General features: G+C 44.3%; 1 protein-coding gene across 1 annotated transcript in view; it reads right to left on the minus strand.

The window, feature by feature from the left end:
- Positions 1–20205, minus strand: part of LOC115537029 (sodium channel protein type 4 subunit alpha) — a 297785-nt gene that overhangs the window by 115419 nt on the left and 162161 nt on the right. The window contains exon 23 of the mRNA XM_030348626.1: positions 4754–4877. Within this exon, the coding sequence (XP_030204486.1) occupies positions 4754–4877 (124 nt within the window). The remainder of the gene's footprint in view (positions 1–4753; positions 4878–20205) is intronic.

The raw sequence follows: 20205 nt of genomic DNA on the forward strand, positions 1-20205 counted from the left end.
GAATCTGGTTCACTGGTTAACAGGGGCGGGAGTTTGTTAACTGGTTAACAGGGGAGGGAGCTTGTCAAAAACACATCATGGGTCCTGACCTGGACGTACGCACACATGCAGGATGTGTTGAAACGTGGGGTTCAAAGGATGTGTGTGTGAGTGTGTGTGCATGTATTTTGTACTGCATTTTTGGGATATGTTAATGAGATATGAGTGTTAATGTGATGCATAATTGTGTTTGTGTGTTTCGGCATCCATAAGTACACCTGTGAGTGTGTATCAGTCCCGTGCGCATTGGTGCCATCGCTGCGATAGCAACCCGCAACCTCCCTCCCACTCTCTCTCCACCTCCAATCATTCTACAGCCCCGTCCACACTAAACGCAGAGGTCTTGTACGTTTGGGCCGTCCAGACGGACCTGCCATTTTCGGTGCCTGCAAAAGTATTTTTTTTTTCACCCAGGGTGAAAAAGAGAAAAACGGCCCTCTGTGTTTTCATGTTAGGATTCGTGTGGACGCCAGATACGCAAACAATGACGTCATAGCCCCCCCACCAGGTGGCCAAAGTTAGATTTCAATCTAATTTGTATTGTTTGATTTGATTTGTATTATTTTTGTAGCTTTAAAAACCACTCCTTGGTAAATTGAATTAGTAGCTGTACATTAAAAAATATTTTCTGCTCAATCTACAAAACGGGTATTCCATCAAAGTCGCTAAGGAAAGCGGCGCTTAGTTGATTTAGCCCAGTTAGAAATAGCGCCAACTTCCACTTGAGGCTAAAGCCATTCCATCAACGTAGTTCAGCCGCGCCTTGCTCAGGCTAGTTCAAGCCAGGCTTACGTTATCGTGGATTACGTGCGCTCACGAGATATGTAACCAGCCCAGAACCGTGTATGTCGAATCATGGACCAAATATCCGAAAAGGAATTAGCGGGATCTTATCCAGCGGCGAACAGAAGCTGCTTGTGAAGGTCTATGAGGAGTATAAGCATATAATAAATCAAAAATGGAACAGCGTAACCATTAATAAAAACAGGGAGGCCGCCTGGCAATAAAATTGCAGATCTTCTGAATGAATAAGTAGTATTAAGCATAACATATTTAAATGTAATATTGTCTGTAGATTTGTTTTCAGGGAGATAGTCTCGAGGTAACGTGTCAGACTTGCACCTGGTCGTCCGGGGTTCAATCCCCACCTATTTAGTAATTTAGTAAGGATTACTGGAGAAATCTAACAACTTTTCATGTCTTTTATTTTCCATTTCTTTGAATATTCTAAATTGACTAACCATAGTATTTATCTCAACAGAGGTGGTCTCGGCTGCCTGCCGAGAAACTCACCTGAATGGAATTTATGTGGCTGACAATTTCCCATGCAGCAGCGTCTTCATTTCACTATCAGTAACATTAATATTAACAATAACTTTACCATGGGTTTTTGCAAGTTATATTTTGGTTCTGGGGATATTGTAAGACATATTTATTGCAACATGGTCTCACAGGAATCCGTGAAATGACTACGGTCGGACGCTTAACTCGAAATCCGTGGCCACATCACGGAAACCCGCCGATATCCGTGTGTGAGCCACGGAATAACAGTGTCATTTACTTGCATTGGAGCAAATTCCGTGGCCACATCACGGACAATTGAAGTGATTCCGTCAGACCAACACGGATTTTGAGTTAAGCCCCCGCTGTGGTCAAATGTGGCACACACACAGATTGAAACGGGAGCACACACACAGATTGAAACGGGAATCTGTGTGTGTGCCACGGAATATCATTGTCATTTACTTGCATTGGAGCAACTTCCGTGGACACAACAAGGACAATTTAAGTGTTTCAGTGAGACCACCCCGGGTTTTGAGTTAAGCCCCCGTGGTCGACTCGCTCGTTGAAACGGGGATCCGTGTGTGAGCCACGGAACATCAGCGTCATTAACTTGCATTGGAGCGAATTCCGTGGCCACATCACGGAAATCTGCGTGTTTCCGTGATGTGTCCACGGATTTCGAGTTAAGCGTCCGACCGTAGTCATTTCACGGATTCCTGTGAGACCAGGTTGATTTATTATTAAAAGTCAATTGTTAGGCCTAATTTCACTGATATATGGGAAATTACAAAAATGAGCCAACAGGATGTGCTAAGGATGCGAACTCGCTTCGCCCGAATCACAGGGCAAATGCTAGACCACCCACCCAACTGCTAGTTCACGAATTTCACAGAATATATATAATTGGAAGAAATCCACGATAACAATAGATAGCAATTCATTTAATTATTTTATTTGCATAATTTAATCTAGACCCGTAGTGAAAATATACGCTGTTTGTAGGTCATATATGTACATTTATGACAAAATCGTGAGGACTCGGCGTGGCAGAACCTTCTGATGGTACACTTGTTTCCGACAGAGGACTTATCTGAAACACCGCTCAAGTAAGCCTGACAGTTAGCCTGGTACCAACCAGGTTAGTTTGGTCCGATAAATTGCCATGGTTACTTAGCGGAGATTCCCTTAAGCCACTTTAATGGAACGCAACTCTAGCTGAAAGTAGCGAGGCTTGGCGAAATAAGCCCGGCTTTGCCTTTAGCTTGGTTAATGGAATGCTCCCATGGTTTAACAACTGCTTTTCTCCTTTTTTGGTGGAGAACCAGCGCCACGAATAGGCCTTGAATATGTACTACAGCGTTTCTACAGCTAGATGCGTGTTTGCAATGAGTCCATCTATACGGGGAAAGATCATTTTCACCCACGTGAAAGCATCGCTGGCAACATTCCTGACATACGATAGGCTTAAAGTTGCGCATCAAGGAGATACAAGAAAAGGCAATGTACGTGCATTGTAATGCCCAAAAAATTAACCTTGCCTTTCAAGATGCTGTTTCAAAGGTTAACATGTGCCGAGATGCGATGATGACAGTCAAAGAGCTGATCAATACAACAGAGACTCACCTAAAAGACTGGCATGGTTTGACTTTTTCCGTAAGCCTGCAGATGGGAACAGTTTGCGCCCGCTTTGCCTGGACAATGCGAGTGAGCGGCTGGACAATGCGAGTGAGCAGTGTGAAGTCGGTTCTTGTGAATTTCGAGAGACTTGCAAGTTACTTCCATGATTTCTTAGTTTCTAAATTAGTGACTGAAACGTAATTAAGCTAGGCCCACTCCCATTTATTTGGGCATGTTTACGGACAATAAGTGCACGCCCCGCCACTCGTTGATTGATTGATTGAACGGATAAATCATTCATCATCACAACCGAAATTTAGAATAAATCTAATAAATTACAGTTAAATAATACATAAATAATTCATGAAGTACTGTTCTGACCTCAAATCCTGAAAGCAGGACTTTGGAGACTTTCTAGTGGAACACATTTGAACAAAATATTTATGACCCCCCCAATGTTGACCTGATGTTGTCGTCACTGCCTGTGCGTGTGTCTGACCCGCGGGTGTGCGTGTACCAGCCCCTGCGTGTGTCGCGGAAGGTGATTAGGGGGGTACAATAATTGCAAGGACAGTTGATCCCCTCCCCCACATCTCGAACAATAGACTCTTACTAGAGCCGATATTTCCTGCCCCTGGGGACGCTGCCGGGTGTGTGTTGTGTTCTTTTTCTCATGCACAGGAGAACAGAGGTAGAGAACATGGAAGATAAATACAGGGATCTACTCGGAGGGACGCTATGCCGTTTCACCGGAATCCTCTCCGGGCCTCCATCAGATCAACCGCCTCTGAAGGGCCTCCATCGGGCAGAATGGTACTCGGCGCTGGAGTTAGCCAGAAGGTACTGGCAAGTCAGGGTGGCATCCCCTGACCAGGAGAAAACTGCATTTGCCACCCCACTGGGCCTGTGTGAGTTCTCCCGGATGCCCTTTGGTTTGTGTAACACTGCAACATTCCAGCGACTGCTGCAGTGTTGCCTAGGGTACAAGGTACACAACCATCTTCTGATATACCTGGACGATGTCATTATTCACTCCCCTGACTTCATGATCCACTTGCAACACCTGGAGCAGGTTTTTCGAACGCCTCCAAAACCACAGCCTTAAACTGCAGCCCAAAGAAGTGCCAGTTCTTCCAGCGACAGGCCCTCTACCTGGGCAATGTTGCAAGAGTCCGAGGAGTTGTTACCAATTTGGATAAGACGAGAGCTGTCCAAGATTGGCCTGTCCCCACCAGGGTCACACAGGTATGCTCCTTCCTAGGCTTTGTAGGATAATATATTTCTAACATTACAATGAGTTCCAAAAACGAGTACTAGCTATCCTGCTCTGCCTTTGAAAAAACTAAGCTCAGCACCGATGCACCGATTTGGAATTTTTCGGGGCATACAACATACTGGGACATGTTACCGCCTCTTTCTCTGCTTTGCCCAATGAGCTATGACATTTGTGTGTGTGTGAATACACACACTGTAAAGTGGGTGCAAGTGGGCACTCTATCACCAGGCCTTGACAAGCATTATTTTTTTCCCAGGATCTGCCAACTACTGCAGGATTGGGACCGACTGAAGTTGGACAGGGGCCTCCTGATGAGGCAGGTGCAAGAACCCAATACTGGGTTAATGGGACCAGAAACGTTATACCGGATGGACATTGGCTATTCCCCTACTACCTGGTGGGCGAGTGCTGGTCAAGAACTTCCGCAGGAGGGCACAGGGGACACACACGTGTGTGTGTGTGTGTGTGCGCGCGTGTGTGTGTTTGTGTGTGTGTGTGTTTGTGTGTGTATGAGTGAGTGTGTGTCGGTGTCCTTACAGTCAGGGAAACAGTTCTCAGGGTCCATGGCTTCCTCTGCCATCTCTGAGAAGTGGTCCTCTTCCTCCCCGGGCTTCCTCAGGTCCACCGTGCTGCCCTCTGATAGGCTGATTTCATCCTTCTGCTGAGAAAGACCCCAAGGAGCAGTTAGTTTCTCATGCATCAATAACCCTACAAACTCTGCAGAGACATTCCCAGGTTGAGTCAAACAACACAAATCAGAGAAAAGAGCAGAGTTGAGAAAGTGTCGCTACACAGTGTGAGTCCTGGCGCTATTCTTCTGGCCTGTTCCCCCTCTAAAGGTCAGCCTCTCTCTCCTATGAGACATTATGCAGTGAGCGTCCATAGAAGAAGCAGCTGTGGTGTGTCTCTGTGTGGTCTCATGCTCAAAGACCCTCCGCACATGGAGCTTCTGGCCCAAACTAGAATGTTCGAGGAGAAAGTGATGAGAAACACGAGAAGGCAGCAGGGATTACAGTCCAACATCACAGCTGTCCCCCTGACGTCAACATCTGGCTCCACGCAAACATCTGGACTAAATGCAACCCGAGGAAATCCTGCAGTGTCTGCAAAGCATCATGGGAATTTGTCTTCACAATGGGAGAGAGAAATGCCAGACAGACACTCTCTTGCCATTTCTGCTGAATCCCAAGATTATAATTTCCCGGAATAAGACAGGCAATGGATGGGCTGCTGGACCACCTACACAACGACACAGCGGGGGGGGCTGCAGGGACCTGCGATTACACACGCTCACACAACAACACACACACACACACACAAAAACACACACACACACACACACACACACACACACACACATACACACACACACACAAACACACACACACACACACACACACACACACACACACACACACACACACACACACACACACACACACACGTGTGTGGCAGGAGCTGAGCCATTCGTCACAAGTTGTGAAGGCATCAGTTTTCTGAGGCCATTGTGATGAACAGCAGCCTTGGAAACGCACCCTCAGAGACGTTTCAGACCACCAACAAAACACAAACACGTTACTTTGTGTTATATATTTTTCCAAGGACAGACAGATACATACAGAGATACATACGTCTGGCTGAGATACATACAGCCAGACGGACGGACAGACAGACACGGACACTGAGATATTTGTATGAAACAGTCACGTACAGGGCATGTTTGCTCTGAATGGGATGGCCTGCATAATCAGTGCTAATGAAGGCACATGCCTTTCATAGTTTGTCTTAACGTGAGGAACCAGAGAGAGGACGCAAGCAACCATCCAAGGCAAAACACATACAAATGAATTCCCTCTCCGGAACCGTTGTTGTGGATAATATCATTTAATATGGGAAGGGATTCATCTGAGAACTAGCTGAACAGAATCATCTTTTACTGATCCTTCACCAAGAGACCATATTTTTACCAGCTTTGTTCAGCATTTCATTTCAGAAACCACCGTTTAAGACCACTTAAAACTAAACTGTACGTCCGTCCGTCCATGAGGATACCTGTACGTCTGTCCATGAGGAGGCCTGTATGTCTGACCATAGGGAAACCTGTACATCGGTCCTGGAGCTGCCAGGATGGGTCACCAACCCAGTAACATGTTTCATAGTTCAGGGTCAACACACACACACACACACACACACACACACACACACACACACACACACACACACACACACACACACACACACACACAAACACACACACACACACACACACACACACACACACACACACACACACACACACACACCTACACACACACACACACACATACAAACAAAAAAACCTCTCAAACACACAGAGACACACAAATACACAAACACTATCAATCACGCACACACACAAGTGCAGACACACATGCACAAATTAACACAAACACACACGGATACACATTCTAGCCTTGACCTAGAATGTGTGTGGGCAGGCATGTGTAAGTGTTCATACACAAACACACACATACACACACACACACACACACACACACACACACACACACACACACACACACACACACACACACACACACACACACACACACACACACCTCAGCCACATAGGTGGGAGGTGTTTACTGGGCAAGCTCACTACTGCTGCCAGAATAGCAACTTGACACTCTGAACAACTGGCTCTTCCCCGAGACCACCATGGCCAGCTCCACTCACTCTGTGCTGAAGACCAGCACCACTTTGCCACACTACTGTTGTTTATAGCAATGCTGAGCCGTGGGAGCCAACTATGACCCATGACCTATGACCTGGCCTCCTTCCGGCTCAGACAGCTGAGTCAGACTTTATGAGTTAGAGTGAAGAGCGCCGCCCATTGCTGAGATTTATGAGGTCATTAGAGCACGGGTCACCTATTAATCATTAACCTGCTAAACACAGGGTCACAGGGAGAGGGGCCCAAACAGCTGCTGCAGAAGGATGGGTATGGTGTAACGACGAGCATACATTATACAGAGAAGAGGAGAGGAGGTTAGGGGAGAGAAGGGGAGAGGAGTGGAGAGGAGATAAGATGAGAGAGAGGTGAAGAGAGAGGAGAGGAGAGGTGAGGAGAGGAGAGAAGAGAAGGAGAGGGGAGAGGAAGAGGAGAGAGAGGTGAGGAGAGAGGAGAGGAGTAGAGGAGAGAGGAGAGGAGGTGAGGGGACATAAGAGGAGAGGAAAGGAGAGAGGATAGGAGATGAGACCAGGAGAGGAGAGGAGAGGGGCAAAGAGGAGAGGAAAGGAGGGATGAGAGGAGAGAGGAAAGGAGAAGAGAGGAGAGGAGGGGAGAAGAGAGGAGAGTAGGGGAGGAAAGGATCAAAATATGCAACGGAGAAACCAAGTTGGATTGGGGTATAAAGCTAAAACGGCATACAAATTTGACAGAAAAATGAAAAAACATAATTGAATGATTGAGATTGCCAAAGAAGAGGTTAATAGTTAATTGATATTAGATTAGATTAGATTAGATTTCTTTATTGTCCTTGTTCAACAGAGTTAATCAACAAAATTAAATTTAGAGCATCACCACTGGCATAGTATATAAATATAAATATATTAATAAATAAATAATAAATAAAAAGATAAATAAATAAATAAATAAATATTGTGTCTGCCATTGTGTGTAACACAATGGCAATGGCATCCTCTGTTGACCTGTTCTTCGGTAAGCAAACTGATTCTGATCTAATGATGGCGGTATGGAGGCTTTAATGTGTTTCATGACTAGTTTCTCAAAGCATTTTGCGACGATAGGGGTGAGTGCCACAGGCCTGTAATTGTTCAGACCTGCAACATTTGGTTTCTTGGGAACCGGGACTATTGTTGCTGCCTTGAGACATCCTGGGACCCAGGATGAGGCCAGAGACAGGTTAAAGATGGTGGTGAGAACTGGAGCTAGTTCAGCCGCACAGTCCTTGAGCACCCGTCCCTGGACTCCATCTGGGCCTGCTGCCTTCCTGATGTTGATGTTGCGTAGGATGAGTCTGATCTCATGAGTGCTAAGGATTAGGGTGGAGCCGTCAGAGGGGAGAGGGGGCGACACCGGGTCCTTCTTGTTCCTGTCAAAACGTGCGTAAAATATGTTTAACTCCTCCGCTAGGGGGGCGCTGCTGTTGACAGGGGGGGATGTTCTTCCCTTGTAGTCCGTTATTGCCCTAACGCCCTCCCACACCTGAGGCGCTGTTGAACTGAGCTTCAATACGGGTCATGAATGCTTGCTTGGCAGAACTGATACCTTTCTTCAGGTCGGATCTTGCCGTGAAGTATGCATTGGTGTCACCGGTTCTGTACGCTGCATTCCTGGCTCGTAGTAAGGATTTTACTTTAGGTGTCATCCAGGGTTTAACGTTTGGGAAGACACGGAATTGTTTCCAGGATGTAACAATATCCACACAAAAAATTATGTGGTCAAGGACTGAGACAAGATAATTATTCAGAGACCTACGTGTCAACACACCCAGTCCACTGAAAATGTCCCAGTCTGTGGAGCTGAAGCAGTCCTGGAGCCTAGGGATGGCATCCTCAGGCCAAATCCTGACAGACCTGACTTCGGGCCTACTGGCTCTGATTTTGGGTGTGTGCCAGGGGTGCAGGAGGAGCAAAACATGATCAGAGAGACCTAGGTGGGGGTACGCCTGGGTTCTGTATGCATGGGCTATGTTGGTATAAACCTGATCAAGTGTGTTGCTCCCTCTGGTAGCGCATTTTACATTACGGTGGAAAGAATGAAGTACAGACTTTAAGTCAGCATGATTAAAATCCCCCGCCGCAATAAAGATACTGTCGGGATGTGCCATCAGGCTTTTGTTTACAATGTCCTGTAGCCTAACTAGTGCCAACTTAGCATTGGCGTCGGGTGGAATGTAAACAGCACAGATGTAAACAGAAGAGAATTCTCTTGGTAAGTAAAACGGTCTGCATTGGAGCAACAAAAATTCCACGTCAGGGCAACAATGTTTGCTAACAACTGTGACATTGGTACACCACGAGTCATTGGTATAGATACACAGACCTCCTCCTAGCTTCTTACCCGAGTCAGCTGTTCTGTCTGCTCGATAGGCAGTGCAGCCTAGCTCAATAGCCGAGTCCAGGGTCTTCTTATCCTACCAGGTTTCCGTAAAGATTAAGCTGCAGCAGTTCTCGATGTGTTTTTGTGAAGCTAGTTCAAGTCGGATCACATCCACCTTGTTGCGGATCGAACAGACATTTGAGAGAAAGATGGGAGGAAGCGGGGGTTTGAATGGGTACGCTTTGATCCTAGCCCACGTACCTCCGCGTTTTCCCCTCTTCTGCAGCCGCGCACAGCGTCTCCTCCTCCGCTTCTCAGCCTCAGGAGTGCTGGATGGTGATCTGGTGATCTCGGCTGGGATGGTGAAGTCCGCTGGGAGTTGGCGAAATGGAGCGCGGTTGAGCTTTAAAAGTACATTTCGGCTGTACTTCATTGTCGGGGTTTGAAAGCAGTGTGAAAAACTGTGTGGAATAATATTAAGTGCTACCAAAAATTACAAAAACATGCCCGATTTTGGGAGCTCTGGGCCGTTACAACTATGTGCGCCGCCACCATGGCAACAATGCCATTCCAGCTGTTCTGTCTGCTCGATAGGCAGTGCGGCCATCTAGCTCAATAGCCGAGTCCGGGGTCTTGTTATCCAGCCAGGTTTCCGTGAAGATTAAGCTGCAGCAGTACTCGAGGTGTTTTGTGAAGCTAGTTCCAGTCGGATCTGCAGCCGCGCAAAGCGTCTCCTCCTCCGCTTCTCAGCCTCAGGAGTGCTGGATGGTGAAGTCAGCTGGGAGTTGGCGAAATGGAGCGTTGTTGAGCTTTAATTCCGGCTGTACTTCATTGGCTGAATCCGAATACTCATACTTGACTGCTATATAGTATGCATTTTGTAGTACGCCACAAATATAGCGCGTTCAAATGCTCAGTACGCATTGTGTAGTACGGAAAACGTTTCCGAATGCGTACTACCACCACAGTATACAACGGAGTTCACTACGCTATCCCACAATGCAACCGGAGTCTGGTAACGAATGAAGAAGAGATGGCTGACCCGACACCACCAACAACGGCTCCCGCAAATTTCGAAATATCGAAATGTAAGTACAAGTATTGAATGTTTCTTTAATTTAATAACATTTTTAATTTAATAGCAACGATGACAAGATGGAAAACAGGTAACTTATCAAGGTAATTTTGCCGGCATCTGAGGGGAGATACGTAATCTCCAAACATCCGGTGTTCGGAAGCGTTCGGAGGCGTTCTACGCATAGCTGTAGTAGTAGACTCTGAACAGAAATAGTATGTACTAAGCATTCAGATTCAGCCTCTGTTATACCTTTAAGAAACTTTAGGTTGTGTCCAGTGGCGGACTTAGCCCTTTGGGGGCTCCAGGCGAACAGTCATTTGGGGGCCCCTGCATCTACCGGTCTAATGTACCTTATATCGCAAAATATATGGCATAATGAGATACTCCATACAAGGGATGAACAAAAGTCACTATCGTTCTTTCATGCAAATGTTAATTATCTAGTTAAAAATTGAGAATAACATACAAAACAATAAGATTCGTTATGTTGACACATTACACTGACTGTTAACCTTATGTCATCATTTACCTGAGGGTTTCCAGTAGGTCACAGCAGCTATCTGCTGTGACCTACTGGAAACCACTACTGGAAACCTACTGATAGCTGTTTCCAGCTATCAGTATTTTTCCTGTGCTCTTCAGACCTTTCATGGTTGATTAGATGCATTGCAAGGTTATTCCAGTCTTTAAATCCTTCCTCACTCAGTTGTTTTTGTTTTCCAAAAAGGCAACAACAAAAGCAAAAAAAACGGTCTGCACTTTCACTATAGACTAACCAAGACTTGTTCACCCTCTCACCATTTTTCATTACTATGTAATAGTATGCTTTTGTGAATCTGCGGCCCTTGGGCCAGAGTGCTGGGTCATCCACAAGAATATGTGTGCACCTGCCCAAGACACAGCAGCTTGGGCCAGAGTGCTGGGTCATCCACAAGAATATGTGTGCACCTGCCCAAGACACAGCAGCTTGGGCCAGAGTGCTGGGTCATCCACAACAATATGTGTCTCGCAGTCATTGTTATCGTTATTGTCATCAATTTCAATAACCGAAGTGGAAGAAGGAGAGTGAGAAATATTCACTACCAGTTGTGCATCATCTCCGTCAGTTTGTTGACACACGTCATTAGCATCGCTGCTGGCTGAGCCAGAGCCACTTGGAATGAAAGGAGCAGTAACGTGACAGCAAACGACGTTGAGGGCTGCGCTTGAGCCGCCGACGGTCCCGCTGTCACTGCGGTGGCTGTAAAAAAGCTGGATAGCTTTGGTAGCTTTGAAAGAAAGTCCTGCCTTTGGTCTTCTTCTTTTTATGTGACCCGTTTTCGTACGATCGCTTCATGTTTCACTCGATTTATGTTTCACTCGATTTCTCTCTCTCTCTCTCTTACCGCTTACTGTTTTGAATTTGACATCATTGTGCGCACTACATGGAATAGTCCATGTAGTGCAGACTGAAGGGGGGTGCACACGGAAAGATTGTCAAAACATGAGTAATTAGACATCCCGATGCTACTATTGTGAAGAGATTTTTATCAAAATTATAAATATGGGGACAAAATATATGCATTGGGGCATTTTGGGGGCCCCACAAATCTTCTATGGGGCCCGGGGCTCCAGGCAAATGCCTGGTTTGCCTAATAGTACGGCCCGCCACTGGTTGTGTCATCAAAATCCAAAGGCGTCGGTGGCAAACTGCTCAGAGAAAATCACCTGGACTCCACCTTGCCCTATGGACAGCATGCGGTTTGTGTGTGTGTGTACTGACGTAGTGTTTGTGTACCTGCCACTGCTCAGGTGGGCCGCTTAAATATCCCTAAGCCTCCTCAGTACAAAACACTACGCAGGTTCAATGAACTAGAGAGGAGGGCTCGGTGGGGTGATAGGTGTGTTTGGTGGGAGGGGGATTGTTTTTACAAATTACCAGTCTGCTGACTAACCAACTTCAAATACCACAGCACCCCTGGCCAACTCCATGATTCATCTGCTTATGTGGGTCAGGCCCGGCTGACACACATTCCACGTGCGCTCTTCACTTCTATTATTTTGCAATTTGTAACGGGACAACGTTGCTGAGACAGCGGACCTGCGGCCCGAACACAGTGTCCCAGCATGTGGTGTCTGACGTAGCGCCCGGTCGTTTGTTACTCCGCTGTGGACATGCTAACGCTAGCCCAGGACATAAGCAGGTCACCAGCTGAGGCTGGGAATGTGCAATAAAGTTAAGTGCAATTTAACTTTAGCAAAATGCTAAAGCAACAAAATGTCTTCTGAAAGGATCAAGATGATATTTTTTCATTGTTTTGTTAAGTTTTAGAACGTAAAAAATGTTACTTGATAATCATTGAATCTTCCGGATAATACAGAATGCTTCCCATGACCAAACACTCATTAAAGAACATGGATCATCAGTGTTTACCGCTTAGAAGGATTCCAGGGATATGACAGCCAATAGAATGAGATGACTGGGAACTGAGGCTACATATAATCAACACACACACACACACACACACACACACACACACACACACACACACACACACACACACACACACACACACACACACACACACACACACACACACACAGAGGTTGTGAGGGCTAGAGGTGGCTTTTAGGTGATGTATCACCACTCGCTAGCTCTCAGCTGGGCTGTATGGTCGTCGAGGTTGGACTCATTAGCTGTTTTGTGTTCCGTAATAGAAAAAGATAATAATATAATCGAAATGTAAATCTTGATATACCATATGAGAGAATGAGGTTATGGTCAGGATAGGGCTGGTTTAATCAAACTATTTTCTCTTATCTCTGAGTATCCCTATCTCTCTTGTGGTGAACTTTAAGGTGCTGAAGAGAGAGGGGTTTTGGGAGTAGAGATGGTCCCGCCCCCTGTCACATCAGGTGTCTCTGGGGTCTCTGTGTTATAACAGATATTCTGGGGTCCAGCAGTCTTATGTTATAGCAGACCATCTGAGGTCCAGCAGTCCTATGTTATAGCAGACCTTCTGGGGTCAGTCCTGTTATAGCAGACCATCTGGGGTCCAGCAGTCCAATGTTATAGCAGACCTTCTGGGGTAAGTCCTGTTAAAGCAGACCTTCTGGGGTCAGTCCTGTTATAGCAGACCTTCTGGGGTCAGTCCAGTTATAGCAGACCTTCTGGGGTCAGTCCTGTTATAGCAGACCTTCTGGGGTCAGTCCTGTTATAGCAGACCTTCTGGGGTCAGTCCTGTTATAGAAGACCTTCTGGGGTCAGTCCTGTTATAGCAGACCTTCTGGGGTCAGTCCTGTTATAGCAGACCTTCTGGGGTCAGTCCTGTTATAGCAGACCTTCTGGGGTCAGTCCTGTTATAGCAGACCTTCTGGGGTCAGTCCTGTTATAGCAGACCTTCTGGGGTCAGTCCTGTTATAGCAGACCTTCTGGGCTCAGACCAGCTATAGCAGACCTTCTGGGGTCCAGCAGTGCTATGTTATAGCAGACCTTCTAAGGGGAGACAACTTGGTACGGAAAGTTAAACTCAAAGTTACACATCGTCTACTGTTTCATTACAGAGATATTCTAGGAAAATACACAAACCATGAGAATCTGAAGCCTGATTTGGGAGACTTCTTACAGTTTTTCTCCATTGTATGCACACAAAAAAATGGAATTATGCACACAATTCTGAAAACTTGAAGCTTGTGTATCACAACAATCCAGACTGCTAAACTCTAAGCACAATTTCATTGTTTTCACTCATATAGAAATTCCAATTTTCATTTTTTAAAACTCTACAAATCACATAATTTAGCAGGCATGGTTCACCTGGAAAAAACTGGTCTTCAAAACGACACACCTAATTACCAAATGCAGACTGATATACATGTAGATATACATGTAGATATGTTTCCCCGCATTTTATATTCTTATATTTGCTTTTTTTGGGCCTACGAATAAACTTTGCAGTCAGTTCAGCTGAACACTTAACTGTATTACAGTTAAAAATACATATTTGCTTTGTTACCTTTTGGTACATGTTCACTGATTTCATCATTACATCCCCCGAAAGACAATCTAAAAATGTTCTTACTGTTGTGTTTTTCAGTGCAATTACTGTGAGTTTTGCCAAAATAGGTAACATTTGTGTATTCTCATAACTCTAACAATGTTGCAGTATCAACAGTGCAGTATGACTCTGGGGAGCTGGGGTCTCATTTATAACCGTTGCGTACGCACAAAACGGGGCTGAAATTGGCGTACGTGACTTTTCACGCCAAGGTTGTGATCTATAAAAAACCAACTTGACGGGAAAATGTGCGCAGCCCTAAGCAAACTCTGACCCATGCGTACGCATGGTTTGGAGGAAAAGGAGAATTGGCGACACAGACGGTGTGGTGGTGAACTGAAGTCAGACCGAAGAATTGCAGAGTGAGAAGAACGATAATGTTTTATCATCGCCCTTCATCAATTTAATTTCAACCCGTATCATGCGTTAAATCCTAATCAGAATAATTTAAGTCCACTGCGTTATTTCTCAGTTATAACTCCAGAAATATCTCCTTAGAATAGAAATAAAAAGAAATTCTCTATATTTAATCCCGTCACTCCATACTGTCCACTGACGGCGCGACTGCATGGAATAAAGCATCTGTCCAACATGTGTCAATAACATAATATTTTTATGTGACACTGTAAACACATGATCGAATGTCAATTAAATCCCAAGTGTGAAAAACCAAGCCACACTCATCACAATCGTTGTCCGTTACTCTTGATGCTTTTCATGACAAATCAGGCATTAAAAAAGGGTTATGTTCAAGAACATTTTACGTGGGTAATTACAAACTGATTATCCAAGGCGTTCTCGTCAGTCTTATTACCGTAACCCTATAAATACAGAGGTGAGCGCCGTGGTAATGCTGCACCATATGGCACTTCTGGCGGACCATGCAAATGGCAGGATTCGGAGGGAGAGGGTATTTAGGGACCATAACGATTTATTGGTAGGCTAGATAAAAATACGTAACTCTATGTCATCACTCTGCTTTTTGTTGTTGGCGATCCCAATCCCGTGACCGCCGAACAAAACTACCTTTCGGGCCTCCATCTCACCCACAAGTGTCTCCACTTCAACCTCCGTGAAATTTCGCTTTTTTGATTTTCTCAGTACTTCTGCCATTGTTTCCAACAAGACATAATACCGGCATCTGAGTCTGTTTTATATGCAGATCGCATTCATGAGGTCATTTGCATTGACCATTTATGGTTAAAAAGGGGCGTGTAGAGGGCGGAACGTGAAGCTGATTCAGCTGCGCACAATTGTAGTCAGTATGTGATTTATAAAGCAAAGATTGCCTACAGGTGTGCGTACGCAGTGTTTTATAAATCTGAATATTTTTTGGCGCACGCAAAACTTGGCTTCTGGGCGTACGCACATTTTTAGTAACGATCCTACGCACAGTTTTATAAATGAGACCCCTGGGCTGTGAGTTTAGCCCATTGGAGCTCATTGGATAAACAAATATGCATTGTTCGTATTCTGATACGATTGTGTCAATGCAATATTTATACACAGCAAAATCCAATGTTAATTTAACTATTTTAGTGTCAGATTTAACACTTTCTTGGTGTTTATGTAATCATCACCGAGTTGAAGTTAAAGTTACACTTTTGAAAGTGTTAATATTTTAACTCTTTAATATTATTAAATATATAACACTTTAAACACTTTAAAGTGTATTTTAACACTATATGGTGTTACTCACCAACACTGGGAGTGTTGACTTATTACACATTAATGTCTGTTTTAACACTATATGGTGTTTCTCACTCAAACTAGGAGTTTTGATCTATTACACTTTAAAGTGTGTTTTTAACACTCTATGGTGTTTCTCACTAACATTAGGAGTGTTGATTTATTACACATAAAAGTGTGTTTTTAACACTATATGGTGTTACTTACTAATATGTTGATTTATAACACATTAAATTACTCATTTACACCAAGTTTGAAATTGTTTCCCTACTCAACAGTAAGAAAAAAACAGTTGAGAAAATAACGTTATGCATTATTGCTAAAGGGGACCTATTATGCTTTTTCGACTTTTATGACCTATAAACGTTGTTATAATGATTGATAGTCATGTTTTACCATACTAAAGTGTCAAATAATGACGTACATGCATTTCGACGTATTCCCAGTCTGGGGGGGCTGTGCAGATCGCTAAACACTCGGGACAACGTTTGCAATTCACTTGTTCACATTTCCGGGAAATCACTTACGTATAGGCACTCCTGCCACGCCCCCATATGCCTGGTCAAATTTGCCCGTGCGCGCTTCAAGGAAGGTAACCAATCACAACAGAGTTGGGTTGGCAGGAGGGGGGCGAGGGGGCGGAGAAGGACGAAACCGAGCGTTGATAGAGAATGCTGAAAGCGCCAGAGGAAGAGTTTCCCGAATATCTACATAGTTTTTTGTGCTGTGATTCTTGTCAGGTTGTCCTATATGAGTCATTAATAAGAAATGAAGACCAGAAAATTAGTATAATAGGTCCTCTTTAAAGGTCCCATGACATGCCACCAGGTGTGGGTTGATTGGCCGTTACAAGCCGTTTTGGAAATCTGTCCCTTATGACATCACAGGTGGGCGTGTCCACCTAGATGTGTGACGGATAGATGAGTAACGTTTGCTACAGTCCACTGGGTAGGCTGGTAGACTGATCTATCCAGCACACATCTAGGTGGACACGCCCACTAGTGATGTCATAAGGGACATATTTCCAAAATGGCTTCTAACGGCTAATCAGCCCACACCTGGTGGCATGTCATGGGACCTTTAAGGTAGGGTGGCGTGTGCTTAGGATGAGGGTCAGTACTGACGTCACACAGAGGGGGAGGTGTTGAGGGCTCATTAAGTCATGAATAAGAATAGCTGGCTCTGCAGGAGTCAGTAGGTGAGATTCTGAGTCACTGAACTTAACCTGATGGACACACGTTGCTCGGCAACACTTGGGTGAGAGAACCTTTTCCGGATTTATATGCACGGTGTGTAATTTGCTGTAGTGGAACAAAGACTATAAAGATATTTGCTATTACATCTAACATTTTTTTTCTAAGTGCATAGGTGTTGCCTATAAAATCGCAGAGAGAGAGAGAGAGAGAGAGAGAGAGAGAGAGAGAGAGAGAGAGAGAGAGAGAGAGAGAGAGAGAGAGAGAGAGAGAATAGATCGTTCAATCATTGGACAAAAAGGTCTGGGGCGGTAGTGGACCGGTCGGACTCCTAGTCCCTCATCCTGGTGCGGAATGTGTTATATTCATCGGCACTTTTATGGGTGTTTTCCAGCATACGTTTTATGTGGGTGTCTGTCCAAATTCCCAGACGCTACGACAATTTGCTGCTAGTCTTGGAGTTACCGCTAATCAAACAATAACTCCCATAATGCGCGTAGAGCGGGTGCCTGTTATTTTTGTGGCATTTAGAATCTTGGTGCTGACGTCAATTCAGGCAATCTGTCACTCTGTCTACTATGGCTTCGGTGCTACCTTACCAATAATATATTATAACTCACAGATATATTATAACTCCCCAATTATATATTATAACTCACCATACCAATTATATATATATATACATATATACATATATATATATATATATATATATATATATATATATATATATATATATATATATATATATATATATGTATAATTTATATATATAATTTATATATAATATATAAATAGTATTATGTCTTTCTGTCCACTTACTTCTCTACTCAAACTCTGTTTTGCAATCTGATCCATTCCCCCCCGACCCCAGCGTGTCCAGGAACGCAGCAAAAGTTTATGACGCTCTCCCATTGACTCCGCAAAAGCATAGACATCTTATATGATAGACGGAGCATCGAATGCTACCGCCTACTGGCGCTGACGAGACGCGGGGCCGCCATCTTGGAGTGGTCATCCGCTCCACTCAGTGTAATCCGTTTGGCTGGAGCAATGAACTGTCAGCGCATTTAATTAATCATACCTCACTGAATACCACTGATTTTCATGCGTTTTTTTGTCATACGTGTAGCTATGATAAAGGCCACATGGTTTGGCGTGTTTTATTATTCAATACCAATTATACCAATAGTACGGTAATGTTAAATCTTGCTTGTGAAAAGTAATCCCCCGATTCCTATTGTGGATGGTCTGCCGATTTGAGCAGGAATACGCTGAACAACAGCCCGGCATCCTGTTTCTGCTGCTGTTGCTGCTCCCGGTTGACCACTCCAAGATGGCGGCCGTATTTCTCGCGTCCCAGCAGCCAATGCTCCGTCTATCTATAAGATGTCTATGCGCAAAAGCATAGACATCTTATATGATAGACGGAGCATCGAATGCTACCGCCTACTGGCGCTGACGAGACGCGGGGCCGCCATCTTGGAGTGGTCATCCGCTCCACTCAGTGTAATCCGTTTGGCTGGAGCAATGAACTGTCAGCGCATTTAATTAATCATACCTCACTGAATACCACTGATTTTCATGCGGTTTTTTGTCATACGTGTAGCTATGATAAAGGCCACATGGTTTGGCGTGTTTTATTATTCAATACTAATTATACCAATAGTACGGTAATGTTAAATCTTGCTTGTGAAAAGTAATCCCCCGATTCCTATTATGGATTGTCTGCCGATTTGAGCAGGAATACGCTGAACAACAGCCCGGCATCCTGTTTCTGCTGCTGTTGCTGCTCCCGGTTGACCACTCCAAGATGGCGGCCGTATTTCTCGCGTCCCAGCAGCCAATGCTCCGTCTATCAATAAGATGTCTATGCGCAAAAGTACATGCTTACGTCACCATGTACCGGAAGTAAAAGAAAGCCGCGGAGAGAATCCCAACGAGCCGTTTCTAGGAAGCTCGGTAACAGTGATTTGCGGTAGTCATTTACTCCCCCTTGTGGGAATTTTATGGTATTGTAACTTTGCCAACCATTTATATACCCCAAAACATATGTAAAGCTCAATAGGAGAAGGAAAAAACGGAAAAGCATAATAGGACCCCTTTAACAATTGTGTCAAACTCCACAAATCTCTTCCAAAATGAAAACACTGCACTTAAAACCACGGTCTCCCTTCTCAAACTGATTCTTTCTCCCAAAACGATAAACATAGCTATCATATGAATATCTCTTAAAGAGCATAAATTAAACACTGGTGTGATCAATTAAAATAAACACGAAATCTAGTTTCCCAGGGCCATACTGCACTGATGATACTGCAACATTGAGTTCAGAGAATACACAAATGTCAACTATTTTGGCAAAAATCACAGTAATTGCATTGAATTAAAATAAAAAACACGATGAAATGATATAATCAGTGCACAAATACAAGCCATGAGCGCATTTGAATCTGACATGTTGATATTTTGACAGCACGTTTGCAGTCTCCGATGAGACAGATACATGACCACATGAATTTCAAACTTCAAATGGCTCAGTTTATGGCCAAATAATATGGCCTAATTCACAAATGGAATAGCGTTTTCTTCCACAACTTCAGAAATACTGAGTACTCAAATAAATGTTGGCAAAGAAAACTTAACACATCTATGATATGCGGTAACTGTGGTTCAATTTAATTATATACGCAATACATTAACAAACATCGTTTCTTTCCAGCATTGTATGCATTATCGTTATCGACTTGTGTTCCTAATATGCATTTGTCCCCCCGTTAATTGCCATGGACTGTATTATGCTTATGCGTTACGTGTTTAGATTGTGTGTGTTTAAACAGATGGACGCACACACACGTGCCCGTATTCATTCATTATTTTACACATACACACACGCACGCCTGCAATCATTCATTCTTTTTAAAACTCACTCTCGGTAAAACAATGTT

The sequence above is a fragment of the Gadus morhua genome, chromosome 23, assembly GCF_902167405.1.
Source record: "Gadus morhua chromosome 23, gadMor3.0, whole genome shotgun sequence".
Classification (NCBI taxonomy): Eukaryota; Metazoa; Chordata; class Actinopteri; order Gadiformes; family Gadidae; genus Gadus; species Gadus morhua.